Source organism: Chironomus tepperi, unplaced genomic scaffold (assembly GCF_022539635.2).
Source record: "Chironomus tepperi strain 1889 unplaced genomic scaffold, CSIRO-AGI_Ctep_v1 contig_85, whole genome shotgun sequence".
NCBI lineage: Eukaryota > Metazoa > Arthropoda > Insecta > Diptera > Chironomidae > Chironomus > Chironomus tepperi.
This window is the reverse complement of record NW_027226207.1, coordinates 6,941,353-6,961,338: the sequence shown is the minus strand read 5'-3', so window position 1 is coordinate 6,961,338 and position 19,986 is coordinate 6,941,353. Positions and strand designations below refer to the sequence as shown.

General features: G+C 30.7%; 1 protein-coding gene across 1 annotated transcript in view; it reads left to right on the top strand.

The window, feature by feature from the left end:
* Dfd (homeotic protein deformed) overlaps nucleotides 1-17,112 on the top strand; it is a 28,628-nt gene extending 11,516 nt beyond the window's left edge. Inside the window, exons 4-7 of the mRNA XM_070634489.1 lie at nucleotides 13,204-13,378; nucleotides 13,477-13,497; nucleotides 14,493-14,649; nucleotides 14,886-17,112. Of these exons, the coding sequence (XP_070490590.1) occupies nucleotides 13,204-13,378; nucleotides 13,477-13,497; nucleotides 14,493-14,649; nucleotides 14,886-15,086 (554 nt within the window). The 3' untranslated portion in view covers nucleotides 15,087-17,112. The remainder of the gene's footprint in view (nucleotides 1-13,203; nucleotides 13,379-13,476; nucleotides 13,498-14,492; nucleotides 14,650-14,885) is intronic.
* Nucleotides 17,113-19,986: the final 2,874 nt, after the last annotated feature.

Sequence of the window (19,986 nt, the reverse complement as noted above, 5' to 3'; positions counted from 1 at the left end):
TGTCTCTAAATTGGTCATACAAACATTATTTCCCAATTTAACTGTTTTAAATTATTCAATCAATGAGTTGCAGCCGGAAAACAATCTTATAATCAATTATGAGAGTCGTTCATATCTCTTTCAGCTTCAATTCTATGTCAGCACATCATATTGACAATCTTTCTTCAATATTCTACACCATGTAGCTTTAAAAACTCCAAAATTTACTAAACTAAAGACATTATGTTAAGTTCATGGCTACAAACCTGATCACAATCATATCCAAACTATCCCTAACCTCTCATCTCATGTTATCACACATTAATTTAATACTTTTTATTCCTCAACTCTTATATTCAACAAAAGATCTCAACAATTCATCTAATGTCTAACTGTTGATACACACCCACGTTGAAATGTTTGTCATTGCTTCTCCTTTTGCGGCAGCATTACACATTCTCAACTACTTAAAGCGTATCATGTCACGATAAGTCTGGTCAATTCATCAAATTGTCATTTGACTGCTTATAAGTTTTTTTTTTAATTCAAACAAAAAAATTTTTTGTTAGGAAATTTTTTATTTAAACTTCTTGTCTTTTTTGTGTATGGAAAATCTGAAATAAAAGAGAATGAGTTTACATGGTGACAAGAAGCCTTTGTTTCATGACTTTAGACACGGTTTGCTCATTTATATATTCGAGATATGAGAAGAGTTTAAAGGCCTGGTCTGATTATACCGCATTTATATTTTTTTGAAGTGAACAAAGAGTTATTTTATTTTAAATTAATGTTTAATCTCATGGAACTGACTACTTCAGAGATGAAAAAAAAAATTAATATGAATATTACAACATTCATTTCGTATTAACTGAGTGAGCTTTTACGGAATAAAATGTCGATGGACATGGGACGAAGAGGGAGATTGGAAGTTTGGGAATTTTTGATGGTTTTTGGAAGGTTTGGCGCGCATTTAAGGTTAAAGATTGTACTAAATGTTGGTGCGGACTTCCATTTAACAATCAAATAGCTGTAGATAGTCTTAATTTGAACAAATTCATGATAAAATTGCATAAACCTTCAAATTTTCCCACTATTTGACAAAAGCAAGTTTTCCTTCTTACTCTTTGAGTTCCTAGCTTATCTATGTTGAATATTAAGCCCTAGAAACTATTTTTAGTCCTCGAAAATCACTATATTTAATTAAATACACAATTTGAAACAAATCGATTGTTTATTCTTCAAAATTCGTAAACAAAAAGGGTCTACAACTACTTTCGTTAAGTTTAACGAATAAAATTTGAGTTCTTAAAGTCCGTTAAACTATAAACTGACAATTTAAAGCAGAAAACTATGAAAAATGAAAAACTTCAAGTAAATTAGCAGCAAAATATCCCATAAATCTATGACATCAAAGCTAATTGACAGTCAGACAGTCCAATTCCTCACTAATCCTCCTCCGTCTTATTAAAATATATTTTCACTTGAAATTTCATATGCATGAAATGATTTATCTCTTGACGTCTTTTTGCCTTTAAAACAGAAAAATGATGTGTATGCCATACAGACGTGCTGTCGATATAATTGAAGCGACCACACTGCGATTGAAATTGTTTTGTGTTGTTGACGGAATGGAAGTATATTGTGTGTTGTTCCTATGATTACAAGCCCGTATTTTACCATACTTACGTCTCCTTCATGTATATTTCTCTTATTTTCATCAAATAATCTTCACTGCTTGTGGTTCGCTTGTTCTTTTTTTTGCCTTTTTTATCTTCTCTTGTTTAAATATTTCATAAGCACGTGAAGTTGCTGCCTGCTTTTTTTTCAAACTTCTTCTTCTTTATTTAAAGTCATTCTTCATCTTGTAATAATTTTCTTCTTATTTAACTGATTTATATCTCGCTAATTAAAAATTAAAAACCTATTTAAATTCTTCTCTCTCTTATTTAAACTCGAGACTGTGCATTTTTTATGAATACAGTGAGTGTTTTGTGAGAAAAGAACTCTTTTTTTGTTGTTTACTGCTGATTTAAATAGAAGCGATAATTTTCAAATAAGTTGGGTATTATCTATTGTATCTTGGGAGTTTGAAGTTGTGCATATTTAGTAGGGTGTCTAGTTGATTTTTGGGAGCATTTTTGAGGGGTTTTGAGTTTGAGTTTGAGTTTTTGGGAGTTGTTCAGTACTGTTGTGTCAACATTAATACTATCTGATTGCTCAAATGGAAGATATACGGCGTAGAAATGTCCAAAAATTCGGCCTCAGGCAAAAGTCAAGTTTTATCGAACTTGAAGCTACCCAAACAGCCCAAACCGATTAATTGATCAATAATTCGGCCTCAGGTCGGCGTGACTACATCGATTTAAACCAAATATACTACCAAGTTAGAGTCACGCTTGAGTCATACCTACCTGGTGCCAGATTTTGAATCAATTAACAACATTGTGCAATTTTGGCTAAATATATGGGTTGTGTATAAGCTGCCTGCTTGTATCTAACTCTATCAGGATCGAAGTGTTTTCCGAAGCTCTTAGTTGACTCGATTTTGTATGTATAAGTCGACTTGATTCTATGTGAAATTCGACTTTGAACTTTGGTGTTTGTGTTGATGGTTGTGTTGATTAAGCTAAGATTCTATGAGGTGTAACCATAATACCTACTTGAAGAATCAGAGCATTTTGTAAATTTACAAGATCTCTGCAAACTAAGCATAACTCCACTGATCATTCTGCCTCAATTTGCATCTACAAAATCAATACTCTAGTCACCCTACTACAATACTAATCATAAACATTTTTATCATCTATAAATTTCTTTGTGCTTCTAGTTTTTGAAAACAAGTTGAAGTCAAGTTGAAGTGTAATTATCGAGAAAATGAAAAAGCGGTTTTGAATTAAGAAAACTAAGTGAGAACTTATTAAAATTTTTTGAATATAAATTAAAAATCAAAATTGGATTAAAATGGATATTTTTTGAGGGAATGATTGGAAGTACAATTTACAGCAGTGTTGGATATACTGTGTATGAATCGTATTTTGAGCCTTTTTTGCCTCGACTGATTTTAAAATTACTATTCAGAAGATTCCTATTAATTTAACAAGCTATACTACTCTTAAATGTTGTTATTTAAAGTTCCTTTACACCATTGTTACTTGTTTAACAATCTCCTACTTCAGAAACCAACAACATAACCGATCAATGTGTATCAATCACAACATTATTCACAAGATCAAGTTCAATGGCCAATTAACAGCTTATTCATGTACCAATAATTCACAATAACATCACTAAATTCAAGTAAACAACAATTTAACAAAACAGCCACACAAAAATAACAGAAATTCAGCTATTTAAATCAACATTATCGATTTCTGTTCAAGAATGACTCCTGAAAATTTTTTTCATTCTACATTCTTTATTGCTGTTAGTTGGTAGACAATGTTGTTATAATGTTTTTATTGGTATATCCTCCATATGGAGTCTCTTTGGAAACATACAATAAAAAGATAAGGTAGAGATGTGGTTAGTGAAGAGTGGCTAAGGCGCATTTTGATAAATAAAGTAGCTTAGGGGCTTAATAGGTTCGTAATTTAATTTTTAATTGCTGTGACGCTGTCCAGAATAGCACCAATCGGTTAATGGATCCAAAATTCGATATCAGGCCGGCGTTACTCAGGCATGGTGCCGAATTCAAATAAAAACCGGCACTGAGTCAAAGGTTGCGTCAAGTTAAGTCGTCCTCAAGTCTGCGTGAGTCTTACTTGATGCTGAATTCGGTTAATATTCGGATTCGGCACCATGACTGAATCATGCAGGCCAAATTGAATTTTGGATCAATTGACCGACTCATGCTATTCAGATGAAAGATCATCTTGTCACTGGCTTTGAGGATCAACTCTAGTCAATGCCCCCTTTTGGATAGAGCCTGAGTTTGAATCCATCACTGGATATCAAAGCCAAGGTAGCATCCTTGCAGTCTAATATTCAAGCATACCAACTAAAGGACCAGCAGATTAGCTGTTGACTGTAAAAACTAACAAACATTCGGATAAACAGTCAATAAAGCTAATCAAACAAACAGAATTTAATAAACATTGCTAAAAAAAAAGTTCAGTGTGTTGCTTCTCATAAAAATAAGGGAAACTATGTTTGTGTTTATATTCCTACCTAAAAATTTACACGAAGGTGTAAAAGAGCCAAGAAGAAACTGCAAGTCATAGTTGTCGATTGTAATATTACTTACAGTCATTCCAGCAATGATCATATGTTTTTTTTTTCCTTCATATTCATAATATTCTTTACACATTGCCAACATTACATTTCATTTTTTTATTCTCTATTGCCTGCCTGCCTGCCTTTTATATTCCACCTTTCCATTTCAATGTTGAATAATTTTTTTTTTCCTTTTTTATTTGCAAATGATGAGATTTTGTTTCTCGTTTACTTTTGTTGCATTATTTCACTAGAAGATGTAATCATGCAAAATGCAGTTATTGGATGTGTGTCAAGGTTCGACTATTTATTGCAATATCTCAGTGCATAAAGGAACTATTAATTATAATAATTACTATTTTTTGTGTTACACAAATTGCATTGCACACCTCAAAAACTCTCCCGTGTAATAACAATAATTGCTTGTAAATGAGATGTGAAAAAAGTCCATTAATAATTTTTAGTAACAAAGAAATTTGCGCAAAGTGCCGCTTAAAAATGTCTATTAAGTCATCAAGGTGATTTATTCAATTTGGTTAAATGATGATGATACTTAGATGGGATGTCAATTAATTGAATATTGAGGTGCTTTATCTAATGATGGAGAACGTTTATGCGATATTTTGGGATGATGTAAGTTAATGGGATGAGGCTTACTTACTTTTCTGTACAGATCAATTTTGATCAATGGCTTCCCTCTGATGCCGCCTGAAATGGCCTATATAGCTGGCTTTTGCTTGCTAAATCTAGAAAATGAGGCACTCATTGTATATTAAATGACAACTTGGGTAGCATGCTATAATTTCCATATTCTTGGGTCATTCAGAGCCTTAGGAATGTAATATAGCCTTCTGTCCTTTACTAGGTAAGCAATTTGCTGTAAAACTCAGTATAAGCCGTCAAACAATGGCCACAGCTCATCCTGATGCCAATTTTAATCTATATACTCTAATAGAGCAATAGTATACCCATATTTATACGTAATAATTTAGCCTCATTACATTTTAACTCCATCCTCACTTCCTCATGACATTTTGTAACTAAACCTTCACCCTGTTAACCATAATGATGCCCCAGCGACTCTTCCATACCTTTTAGCTTAAACAAACAAAACAACTCATTTGCGTCACTAAAAATCCTCATTAAAATTGATGGATTATCAAACAAATTATCCAGAAATTGTCAATCAATTAACATCAATCGATAATCACAACATTATTTCAAAGGAAGCCTTCCCATATTCTCACTAATTTTCTTATTATTACATTGTATTACTCAGAATCAGTTGTGCGGCAATTAACACAATAGACAGCAAAAAAAAACTCTTTTTTTGTCATCAGTAGCTAAAGTGAATTGTTAAAAGACATTAAATTGTCATTTTACGGTAAACAACAAATAATAGAAATTAATGATTGTGTCATCTTCTCTATCATTCAACAAATAGCTTTGAGCTATATTTTGCTACTAGATGTGTATGGTATACAGTAGGTAACTATAATCCAATTAAATGATAATTAATCGTTTAATGTTTGGCATTCAACATAATCATTGTCATCGCGTTGAGGAAGGCTTTCTTTGTTTTTGTTTTTGTTTGCTTAAGTTTTGGGTATGGTGGATGGTGTTTGTATGGAAGGGGGTTAGGGTGGAAGGGTGACTAGTCGAGGACGTGAAACTGCTTCGAAATCCATCAGTTTTGACCAAATTTTACAGTTTTTTAGTTCCAGAATCTTCTTAAAAGACACAACTGGAATAAGATCGGTACCAGGTTGGTGTATGATCGGTAGGATGTCTAATTCCATGAGGAACTAGAATAACCCAGCCGGACACTCACTTCACGTCCCATTTGATACTAAATGCCATTCTGCCTTGAAAAAACTACAACAATTCGAATATTTTAAAGAAATTTCATCAAAAATTCACAAAATAACTCCAAAACTCTTTCTTACTTCCCCTAAACCACCCCAACACCTATTTATATCATCATCCATCCAATCTCACCTTTAATCACGACACGTCCTCTTCATCATCATCACTATCATCCTTCCCAAATTAAATAAATCAGTCACAAAATCCCCAACAATCCAAAATATTCAATGAAAAACTTTCTTGTGAAACAAAAAACTATGAAAAGTGAAAATTATCTCATCTTATACTTGATAAGCTCCTTCCATCATCGAGCTATTTTGTAGTGATTACTACTGCTTACTATTTTCTGAAAGCATAATTGATTGCTTCTTGCTCTTTGTTCCTTGTACGCTTTTAGCATACGATGTGGGAAATTTATGTTGAAAATTGTGTAGGCATTTGATTTATGGTGGGCAGTTGATGGTAGTCATGAGTAGTTATGAGTGACAGGTTTTGTTGAACTGGCGATGCAGATTATTAAGCTGGAATTGCAATTTTTTATGACGGTATGTGGGCTATTCAAGGGAATTGTGTGGATTGATTTGCATTTTAGGAGGGTAAATTGAATGAATTGGTTGAATTGCTTGTGAATTTGATAGCTTATTAAGGATTTAATAGAGGTTTTTGAGGTCTGACGTGGTTTAGACTTGCTATGTGGTGTTTGAGTGCTTCTGGTTTGAGTATTGGACAATTTTATGCCTTTTTATGCAATATATTCCAATTTTCTATTACTAATTGCGTATAAAATGGTACAGGCACCTGTATGACACCTTAATCAGCCATTGTAAGCACAGTTTGGACAATTTTCATCAATTTATGATCAAAATGATTCAAATTTACACTTTTGCTATCCTTAAAATGCATACAGAACAACAACCAGCACCAAACAACCCCTAAAAATCCAAAATCAATAATAATTTCATGAACTTGCTCCAAAACTGCCCTAAACTCTTCGAAAATATTCACAACATTCATCACCAAAAATCCCCAAACTTATAAACTTACACTATCTACAAAACTTTTCCCTTCACTTCTTTTCCTAGTTCCTCCCCCAAGCAATACACAAAAGAAACAACAAAAAAAACTGAAATATTGATTTACTTCCTTGTATCTAAAGACTGACGTAAAACTTTCCTTTCATCATGAGTCTTTAATACAAATTGAAATATTGGATTTTCTTATCACTTCATACATTCTTATTTCATTTGCCATAGCTTTATATATATTATTTATTCTTCTCGACATTCTCTTTAGTCGTTGATGATAATAAGAAAAATGGAATACATCAATTGAGACATTCAACAATAAAAAAAAAATCTCTTTTTATGTGATTGATTTTATGGAAGATAGAAAATGGATGTGGTGATCAGTTTGGGTTTTTGATGGCATTGTAGAGGAACTAGTGAGGTTTTAGACTCTCAAGCAAACCTATGAAGTCTTTAACGATAATACTTTGGGCTTATTTAGTCTTTAGTTACCTTATTGAGACCTTATAGAGTTAAATAAGCTATAGAAAGCAAAGTCTCAAATTAAAAGTCTCAGTCGACCTTTTGGAACCTTAGTTGATATTATTGTGTCTTTAAAATCATTTCCTGACGTTATAGAATTTCTTGTATCCGTAACGAGTCTCTTATAGAGTCTCTATTGATTTTTTGAAGTCTCTAATGTCCGTTTCGAGTTTTAAGTGACCCTGTAAAGCCCTTGGTGACCTTCTAGAATCTAGAGTGTTCTTATTGAGTTTCTAATGACTTTATAGAGCCTGTATGGATCTTTTGGAGTCTCTAGTAATCAAAAGTGGTCTCATGTGACCTTCTGGAGTGCCTAGTATCTGTATCGAGTCTCAAGCTATCTCATAAAGTCTCTTAGAATCTTATAGAACCTATATTACCTCCTAGAATGTCTAGTACTCGTATTAAGTCATTAGATGACACCAAATACTCTCTAACCAATCCTATAGAATCTCTACCAACCTCATAAAGTCTAACTACATTCTCATAAACTCCAAGTTAGTTCCTAAACTTCCATAAATCAACTTCTGTAGCTACAAAATCCACTCATCCAACAAAAATGCGCATTAGTCACCCATTTCAACACGATGTCAGCCTCATTTTTATTATTACAATTTATCCATTCGTCTTGCAATTCGATGAAATAGAAATGAAATAATTTTTTTTTATGCGAACAATTCTATTTGGTTTCAATTTACTGAATTGAAGAAGTTTTTTTTTGTGTTCTATTGCCATATACTCAGTAAAATTGTGTATAAAGATGGAATGAATCTAAACAGAATGAAGGAAATTCCGAATTTTGATTAATGGTAAAAATTTGATTGGCATATAGAAAATGAAAGAGAAAAATCAAGGGGAGCTGTTATATGTGAAATAAAAGAAGGCAGAAAAAAAGAGAAAGAAATGAACAAAAAAAAAGCAACCTCTCTGTGATATTTTTATGCTATATGGCCATTCTGAAATATTCCTTTAATGATTTCATTTTAGTTTCTTTTATTTTTCTCATGTCGAAAATAAAAAAGGCAAAAGAATTCAATTCTTGGATGGACTTCGTTTTTTGACATGACGGAAAGGAGATGAACAGAAACTTTAGTTTTGGGATTGAGGAGATGATGGAATAATTTCTTGGAAGAAGCTTTGAATTTTTTGTTTTAATTATTTGAATTGGGATTCTTTTGATGTTTAAGTTGTGCAAATGGAGAGTGTTGGAACTAGGAAAAATCGAATCCTGTTCAAAATTGATTTAAAATTATTAAAGAGATTCTCAAGATTCTAACTCTAGCGACAGGATGTTGCAAATTTCAAACTAAGGATTCAAAAAAGGGCGAATTTCAGGCGTTAACCCTGTTTCACTGAATTTCATCCCAAACCAGAGTAACTTAATAGACTAAATGCTAAATTTTACGTCATTTCTGCACCATCTGATCTCCGGACACGGTTCCTAAAATCATTTAAATGCTATTATGACTTATTGTCATCAACAGAATGATGCAGCGTTGCATTCGAATTTAAATTGTACTTGGCTAAGTTATGTGTTCTAGGATATATCTTTAGGTTCAAAATTTTGGTTCTAAGCTGGATATTAGCCTAGTTTAAACATGTTTTCTAGCCAATTCATACTCGAGCAGAACTTCAAAGTCACTTGGACATCAAACTATCGTCGTATTAACAACAGCACTTGATGGTTCTTTAAATACTCCGTGATGGTTGTCGTCGGCCAGTTTTTATGTCGTAAAATGAAATTCACCGTGTCGTACCAGATGTGGTATTTTCGATAATTCTCAAGCTGGGCACGATGTCGACTCGAATTTTGTATGGAGTTGAGTAGACTTTAGTCAAATTTTTCATCTGAAATCCGAGTCGACGTTGAGCCCTGATTTCAAGACATTATGGAAAGACTAGATAGACCTCTGATCAAGAATACCTGAAACCACTTTAACACTTCCCTATCCTTAACTATTCCCAACACCTCAACCACTTAAATCACACTCAAAAATGATAAATGTAAATGCAACTCAATTATAATTTAATAGCCATTTATTTTTTTAAAGTTGCTATTTTCCCAGTGGCAATTTATTCATCAAAATCATTGCATGACGTAGCAATTTAGCGAAATTACTGGTTGCAATAGCTGTTTTTGATTACATATGTAGATCACATGTGATCCCATATTCTCGTGTGAATTATACAATTTTCTCAAATAAATCATATAATTTAGTATAGAAATGGAATGTAAATGAATTTGAATTGAACAAAATAATAGGAAAAGATCACTAAAGCTGCAGCAATAACTTCATACAAGTCAACAAAAGCACATTCAATCAAATTCAAATTTGATTAATAATTCAGCATGCATCAATGATTTGTTTGCATTTATTGAAAATTTACATATGTTTGATTTTTTTTAATTATTTTATAAAAAGACATGAGTCATGACTTTTTTCAAGGTAATGACTGTTAAATTGCTTGTTAACATTTTATTTGTGGAACTGAAATGATGAGCTACAAATAATGATTTGGTGATTTTTGGAGTTCAGGTCAAAGACTTGAAGAGTTGATTTTTGGGAATTTAAATAATTTTTAAATTTAATTTTTTAAAATTTTGTTTAAAATTTTGAATTTTGTTTAAATTTTTAATTTTGAATGAATTCTAAAATTTGTTTGAATTTTAATTATTTTTAAATTTAAACTTTTTAAAATTTGATAAAATTATTAAGAATAATTTATTTAAAATTTGATTTTTTTTTAAATTTTATAGCAATTTTTAAAGTTTTGATTTTTAAAAATATTTTGAAATTCTTATAATATTGCATTTAGAGATGTCAATACAAATACCCAAATACCCAAATATTTGGGGTATTTCTCACTATTTGGGGTACCCCAAATATTTGGGTGTAAACCCAAATTTATTTGGGTCTGCTTAAAATCTTCACTTTTCAGGAAATTTTTCATAAAATTTCTGATTTTCATTGAAATTTTTAGTGTCAATTTTTTGCCAATTTGAATTTAATCTCACATTTATGTTGAATATAAGTTATATTTTGGTTATATAATGTACTTAAGACGAAAGTAAAGTATAGTAAAGTAAAGTATAGTAAAGTTGCATAAATTTAGCACTATCATTCCCAAAATCCTAACGAAAAATCAAACTGATTATATCAGATCTACTCCAAATTTGAGGAAAAATTACAGACACAATATGCGACCTACAGAGAGATAATTATATTCCTGTGTGCAGATAATAGAAAATTGAATCTGCGAAAAGAAAATTTTGTTGATCTGCACGAGACAAAAATGTTCCTGAAGAATTAAAACTTATAAAGAATCTGCTGTCATTGTCTCAGTTCTTGTGGGTACTACTTTGGTCCGAAGTGGGTACAAGAATTAAAATATTTACCAGATTGACTTTTTTAACTCATTATTTTAATTAAACTAGGCGGTGAATGACCTTTGCAATGTTGTAAAAAATGCCCAGCAGTTATTTAAAACAATTTTTAAAAGAATTATTCTGGAAATTGTCCTTAGGCCTACTTTTTAGACCAAAATTTTTTTAAAAATATTTGTACAAATATTTGGGGTTTAATATTTGGGTATTTGGGTATTTGTACAAATAGTAAAAACCCAAATAATTGACATCTCTAATTGCATTTTGTAATTATTAATTTTTGGACAACATTTTTAAATTTTTAAACTTATATTAAAATAATTCAATTTTTAAAAGTTATTAAAAAATTTTTCTTAAATTTGAATTTAAAAATCCTCAAAATTTCAATTCAAAATTTACTAAAAATCAAATTAATCTGCTATTTAGACAACCCCTAACTCCCCACAATCTCAACAAATTCATCTCAAAATTCATCTTTATAACTTAATAAATCTTTGCCAAAACAATTTTTAATCAACAAAAATAATTTTCAAGTCAAATATTTCAATCCTTTTTTTCCGAAGAGGTCGTTCACTTGACACAACATTAATAAATGTTTCAAAATTATATAAAAACTAGGGGAGATGAAAAACTACCAAAAAAGTCTAGAGAAAAATAAAAATTCTTGACACTTTTTCACCCCATTCAATATTAAATAAAGATTTTTAAATTTTTTGATGTGAAAAATTATCAAGAAAAGATTTTTTTTAATGTCCCAAATAAACAGCATTAAGTGCTAAAAAATAAATTTATTTCATGATGAAAAAAAAAGTTTTTCATGAAATTTAATCACTGAAGTGAGGAAGAAAACGTTTGAAGCTGATATGTTCTTTTTTTTCGTTGAGTTAAAGTTTTCTTATTATTTGATTGGATCCTTGTGGTGGATTCTGTGGGAATTTTCAAGAGGAAATTGTGATTAAAGTCAAATTTAGAATTTTTTTATGATTTCTAAATTTTAAAATATTAGAATTCAATACAAAAATACCAAAATTGTTGAAATTCCATATCCACATTGAGATTAAAGCCTTTAATTGATGTAATGAATTTAGTAAGGCTTAGTGGATCAATGTGCGAAATTGCTTATTACTTCGGGATCTGATAACTGCTACACTGACACTGTGATCATAGGTTTGAGACTCGGTAGACGACTTCGCGGCTCACAGTCATTGCACAGATACATAGTTGCGATAACGTAGCTCAGTGGTGAGCAACCAAGGTGTGCTGTGAAAATAAAGGGCTGCTCACCACAGTCATAGATGGTTTAGACCCCACTATTAACTGGAGATCATCAGAGTTCGGCAGTCTGGTACACTATTACTCGTTAAGCAGTCACCAGCTTCCAAGTAGTTCAGAAACGCTTTTGTGATAACAGTTCTTGAGACAAAGATGAAGACTTCTTGCTCTTTTCGAAGAATTGTCGTATAATCTAGATCTTGGTCCTGGTCTCGGTCTAAGTTTCAGTTTGGACAATTAGTCAAAACCAAGACTTCGGCAAATCCTACATAGTGCAGCATTTAATACCTATTTGTTGAAATTTTGCTTCAAAATTGATTGGTATACAGACATTTGGTGGAGAAATGTCGGAAAATAGTGTTTCATGCCACAAAAGTGACTCTAACTTTGAGTCAGATTCAGTAAACTGATTCACAAGTTTCCTGACTGTTCTCCGCAGTAGTTTAAAGGGTAACTTTAGTTGATCACAAAATTTCCAATTCTAAAATTCTGACAAAACATCCACAACAGAATAAAAATTTGTTATTCTCACAAAAAAAAAAATATAAAAAATTCTTCTTCATCTTTCCATTCTCATTCTCTCATTTCTTTTTTCACTTGAAGGCAAGTTGGCAGATGCTTAATACAAAAGAAAGGACTTTCAATACTCACTTACAATTCACTCTGATAATTTTTTACCATTTTTCAACGTCGAAGTTTTGTTCGTTCTTCTGTTTGTTATTTGAGAATGAAAATTTCTCTATTTTTTTTCCCTCAAACTGCTTTCTCGGTTGTGAATTTCAAGTGACAGGATGATAAAATTAATGATATAAAGAAACACAGAGAGTTGTTTTTTCCCTACAATAGTCTCACACAGCATAATATTACTTAAATTTCAGTAGATTAAATTGATTTCTAATTTTAATTTCATTTTCTTCCTCATTCGACACATAAAATGCACAGTAAGCGGTCAATATTCAGTGGGCATGGATATACCAAAACGACAACGTACAGCGTACACGCGTCATCAGATACTCGAACTAGAAAAAGAGTTTCATTATAATCGTTATCTCACACGGCGTCGACGAATCGAAATTGCTCACACATTGGTGCTTTCTGAACGTCAAATTAAAATATGGTAAGATTGTTATGAGATAGAAAAAGTATATCCAATATTTTATCTGATCGAATATGCACTTTTTTTTTATTCCTTCTTCTTATGCTGTCTTCGTGTAGGTTTCAAAATCGACGAATGAAGTAAGTATTGACACTTCCATTATCCATCTTCTTAACTTGTATATATAGCTTTTTTTGTGTGATAAATGAGATTGAGTTGAAGGCATTTCTGGGGGGTTTGAAATGAGAGTGTCTAAATGGGCTTGTTAATTTGAGGAGTGTTTATTTGAAGGGAATTGTTTGGGTGTTAATTATTCATACTTATACGCATCTATAGTATCATCTAATCTTGATTTTGATAGGTATGTGGGAAATTTTGTACTTGGGATGGTGTGCTGTAAGTTAAATAAGTGAAATTGAATATTTTGGGTACTGTGCAGTATTGTGTTGCTTTGTGGATGGTGTAGATATGGTATATTTTGGTTGTATAAGCAGAATACATCCTTAACAGACACACTCGGGTTCCTCAAGTTTTCATAATACGTCCTCCATTCTAACCGAGCTTTGCGACTAAGCAAGTGAAGTAAGAGCAAAACAAACTACACAACTGCTCAGAATTGGGAGGTTTGGCGTCGTCAACTCGGTTGAGATTCGAAAAACACGCAATAAAATTAGGTACATTGCATTGACATACCCTGGGTCAAGGGCGTAGCCAGATAATTTTGTTATAGGCTTCTTTGGGGATGTTTTTGTCCTGGGTCATTCAATTGGACACTTTAAGGAATTTACCGTCTTTAAAAAAGCAACAATAGACGTCTTCTAAGTCACTGATATCATTTAATCAATTTCGTTCAGCTGAAAACTCGAAATCAACTAAAATTTCACATATAATCGAGTTGATTTGAGTCGAATTTGACCCTAACAATTAAATTAGACTTCAAACTCAAGTTCTGTCTCAAGTCAACTCTAACAGGCAATGTGCATGCTTTCATGGTTTATAACGACCAATATGGTACCTAAAATCGGTCTCTTTGCTTGTCATTGTTATGCCAATCTCAAAATATCACAAAAAATACCAAAATTCAATCAATTACTTTAATTAATCTCCAACTTCTCATTTTTCCCTTCAACTCTAGATGGAAAAAGGACAATAAACTCCCAAACACAAAGAATGTCAAGAAGAAGAACGCAGACGGTTCAGTCACCGTAACACCAGGCACAGGCAAAGGCAAAGGAAAACGCGGCGGTGGCAAAAAGAGTCAACAACAGCAACAACAGACATCACAGAGTGAGGTAAAGATGGAAATATTTAAAGATGAGGACTTTCATTCAATGCTATAGAAATTGAGAGATTAAAAAATTGCCTTTTTTTGTTCTCTTCTTGAATTTCTTTCCTTTAATGCAATCCACTTTACTCACACACACACACACATGCACACATCCATACAAATACATAACGAAAAATTAACATTAATCAAAAACAATATAAATGCACACATGTACAAAAAATATAAATATATAAAATACAGTGCACGGTGGATAGCCTAGAGAGCATGACTGAAAATGGCTTAACAAGTAGAAATGATGCATCATCATTCATTTCATCGAGTGATGTTACAGGCCTTGTGCTAACGCAACAACAAACAAATGTGGCGAATAACAATAACAACCATTTAAATTTGAATGATGCCCTTAATATAAAAAGTGATTATGGTCTAACGACATTGTAGATTTAGTAAGGAATAACTTTTTATTTTTTTCTTTATTCTTAATAACTTTTTGATGTCTTTATTTACTAATTTTAATGGATTTATGGGGTTGTTTGGATGTGATGTTTTGTGGGGATTTGGAGTGTTACTCTAGGCTGAGTTCGAAGTCGTCTCTAATTTTGTAGGGAAACGTCGACTTGAGTCATAAAAAATTGGAGACGACTTCGAGCTCCGACTCTGGCTATTTTATACTATTTCTGGGTTTAGAGTCGATTGTGTCGATATAATTGAGTCCAGTTGAGCTCTAAATTGATATTACAAGTTTATTGTATCTTAAAATACTCAAAATGTCTCTCTATGACTACTCAGTCTCTTCTTTACCTCTGTCGTACTCACTCTAACCCCTTCTTACCCTATTATTAGTCCAATGTCTCTGTATATTAGGCACATGTCCAGTATGATTCGGAAAATACTGTACCAGACCAGCATGACTGTGCTTTTGAGTCAGATTTAACAGAATTGGGCCCCAAAATAGAGTCAAAGCAACTTTGGACACCAATTTCCACCATTTCTCAACATTTTCCCCTTTTTTGTCCCTCTCGCATAAACATCACATCCAAACAAACCCCCTCATCAAAAAATGATACAAATCGATTGGTTTAATTTTGTATGCTTATTTTGCTACAGCAGCATCATCCTCTATGGTATTAATATATTTGATACATTTTCATTGGTTCAAAATGGTGTCATTGTTTGTTATTTTAATTTGTAATTTTTTTCATATATGTAAATATTTATTTTTAATTCAATTTATATACAAATGAACTTTATTGTTTTAATTTTATGAATTAAAGGGAATTAAGATTAATCTAATTCAGTGAGATGTTGATTGAAGTCGGGGGATTATGAAGTATGAAGATGTAATGTGGGAATATGGAGGAGCTTTGGATGTTGGGAAGTGTCAATATGAGTGACATTTTGTCTTAGTTCTATTATTGAGTAGATTATTCCAAATAATATAGTGAGGATAATTAAGGCTCGATTCGCTATAGTTTCTAGTTTGCACACAATTCCTTAATCTACGATGATTGAGACTCGAGACTGATATATGCTCAAATTTCCAACTCTATTCTAGTTCTTTTTGGACTAGGGATTAGTATTAAATTGAAAAATTGGCTAGCTTACAGTTTAAGAGCTAAAGAAGTGATTCTTAAACTTAGTGCAGCAGTATATTATACCTGTGAAGTCTTTGCTCTTTACTTCCTTACTTCGCTGGCTTTACAGATCAATTGAGATCCATAGACACCCTTATTTTGCGTCTCTGTTACTGTCAATCGATATCAAGTGCATATCCATCACTATCGACAGCGTTTTCCCATGCAAATGTCCCCAAATTACCAAAATCTAGAACCATCTTCATCAATCCCAATACAACATCGCTTCAATCTCCCTCCAAATGAATTAGAAATCTTACTCCTCATCTCTGTATTATATAAGTTGGTAGAGGAATTAATTTACAAAATTTGAATAAATGAAATAAATTTTTATATTGAAGATTATGTTTAATGGAAAATGTCATGCGATTTCAATGGAATTATATAATTTTTTTTTGGATACGATACCCAAAAAGTATTTCTTTAGAATCATATCGTGACCTTTATTGAGTTTGAACTTTAATATTTTGAAAAAAAAAGGTTATGAGAAGTGATGTTTTGGGTGAAAAAAGGTCGAATTGAGGGATATTTTGATCCATTTTAATATTAGTTTTGGAAAGTAAAAGTGAAATTTTTTGCAATTTTTAAAATTTTTGTTTTTTTGTAAAATCATTAAAAAAGGCAATTTTTACAATTTTAAATTTGAAAAATCATTAAAAAAGACAATTTTTACAATTTTAAATTTGAAAAATCATTAAAAAGGCAATTTTTACAAATTTAAATCTGAAAAAATTAGAAAATTCTACAATTTTTTTATAATATATAATTTAAAAAAATACAATTTTTAAAAATCTATTTTTTATTTTTAAAATTTATTAAAATTCTTCATTCTACTGCCCATGACTACCCTATAAAAACATAATCTTCAATACAATACAATTGGTGATCTCATAGAATTAAAATTAACAAAATTTTCAAAAATAAAACCCTCTAAATTGAATTTATTGTTCATTTAATTTTAATTTGCAATTATTATTTTTCTTTAAATTTTATCAAAATTAATATTTCATAAATTGTATATTGTGTAATGTACGTCCCAGTATTTTATTTCATAATAATTTTTACATAATATTTAAGGCATGACAAATAAAAAAATAATAAAAAAAAATTGTAATAGTCCAAAAAAAAAACGGATTAAGTTTCGGAATAAAGCAGAGGAGTTTTAGTTTTTAAGGCGAGAAAAGTCTTTCTTTTGTAAAAGATAAGAAGTTAATTTGTAAATATAGAAAGAAAAAAATAAGGAAAAGTTTATTTACTGTACGGCATGTAATAATCTATGCTCATTAAAAGATTCATTTAATAAAGAAAATTAAGAAAAAAATGATAAGGAATTTTTGTGTATAAATTATGTTAGTTTTCAGTGATTTAGTGGCTGCTTGGGGTTTTGTATTAGAGCAGGATTGTCTTAAATCCAGAACAAGAATAGGTTTGGAACTTTATAGCTAAGTTAAATGTGAAAATTGGTTAAATTTCAGGTTTTTACAGAATATATTCCCAAAATATTCAAAAATTGAAACAATTTAGGAATAAAATTTAAAAAAATTAAAAAATTAATTTTAAAATGTCAAAAACTTACTCATTTCGAGAAGTTCTTGATCAATATCGAGACTGAGACTATAAAGGAATTCTTTGAATTGGAATGTCTTGCTGTCGGTCTCAAGAATCCTTACTTTAAACTTTTTTATCCAAAATTCACTCAATTTCCAAAATTAAACTCATTCATTTCAGTCTCAATTCCAAGCAGTCACTTGAAAACTAGAAAAAATTCAAAAATTGAACAAAACAAAAAAAGTATAAAAAATTTTTACCAAAAAAGTATTAGCCAGAAATGTTCTCATGCTGAAGAAACAAAAAAGAATAAAAATAAAAATTGATATGAAGGGATTAAAAATGAAAATTTGCCATGTCTGCAACAGATTGACATAAATAATATTGTGTGAATTATTTGCATGACTAGCAAAAATTTCTCCATTTCCTTCATGTGCTTTAATATTATAGTAAGTTTTTAAAGAGAGAAAAAATAACATTTAATTCCGACCTAATAAAGACAATATGACAATAGAAATCATGGAAATAAATTTTTGTGAATAGATGAAATTAATATTTATTGTGTATTTTTGAAATAAATTCTTTTTCACTTTAATACCTCAAAATTATAATTGAATCTTTTGAAGTCTTTTTGGATGTTTTTAAATTAAATTTGAATTTTTTTAAATTTTTTGATTCAAAATTAAAAATTTTTTAAAAATCAACTCAAATTTAACTTTGGTTTTTTAAATTTTTAAATTTGAATTGAAAATTTTAAAATTTCAAAAACTTAAATTGAAATTTGAAAACTCGAGAAATTTGAATTGAAATTTTGATAGATTTAAATTGAAAATTTAAAAATTTGAAAATTTTAAATTATAAATTAAAAAAGTTTTAATTGAAAGTTTTCTAATTAAATATAATTTAAAATTTAATGAAATTCAAATTTTCAAAATCAATACAATTCAAGTTTTTAAATTTTAATTGTAATAAAATTCAAATTAAATTTATTTTAAATTTAAATTAATTTCTTTCTTAATTTCAAATTTTTCGATTTCGAGAAAAATCTTTTAAAAAATCTATATTTTGTGCCATTTGATTAGAAATTTTTCAAATTTGCAATTCAACTTATAAATTCACTTTAATTTGTCTAAATCTATTTTAAATTTAAGTTACAATTCTATTTAAAAATTTAAAAAATATGTAAAAATTCTATATAAAATCTGTTGTTATAAAAATCCTTCTAAAATACCCATAAGCTAATTCAACCTACTTTATAATCTAAAAAACTAAATAATATTAGAAATCCCTAAATTAAGAAAAGTGAACCTATTTAGTAAATCTTAAGTTTTTTTGAAATTGAAAAAAATACCGAAAAAATAAAATAAAATTGTAAATGTTTGAAATTCAAAAAACAAAAAATAAATTGCAAAAAAATGAAGAAAAAATAAAAAATAATGAAAAATGAATATTTTAGAAAAAAAAACGTCTTTCTATGAACTACAACAAATAACCCGAAAAAAGTGTATAATTTTTGCAGCGTCATGAAAGAGGTAAATAGAAGGAGGTAAAGAAGAAAGAAGTAAAAATTGACAGCAGACAGTAGCTGACAATCAGCAATCGATATGTCTTTTGAAGTGACCAATTTAAAAAGAAACGAGATGAAAAGAAAGCAAACTAATAAATGTAAGTAAGGAAAGTTGTGGGTTGGGATGGGATTGGAGCGCATTTTATGAGATGCCCTAAAATATGAGCATATGCTCAGTAAGCATCTCATGGTACCAATTAGTACATATTGCAATTCAGAATATTAGATCGGAAACGAGCAGATCAGGAGGGCATACGACGTAGAGACCGACCCAGGTCGATGTGACTCTAGCTTTGAGTAGGATTCGACATAGTCCAGCTCCAAACCAGGTCCGTCTCTCGTTCCTACCTTCAGAGAATCGTAAATTGACATAAACTCTATTAAACTACAGCCTGGAAAGCATACGATGTAGAAATGGCCGAAAATCAGACCTAAGGCCTGTTTGACTCTTACCTGATGCCTAATTTCATGGATTCTAGTCTTGGTACTGTTGTCTTGCTGTCCAGGAACTGGACTTTCAACCATTATTACGCCGTGTCTTTTCCAAGCAGCCTGTAAACCAAAAAATCTCCAAAACAGACAGTCCACACCC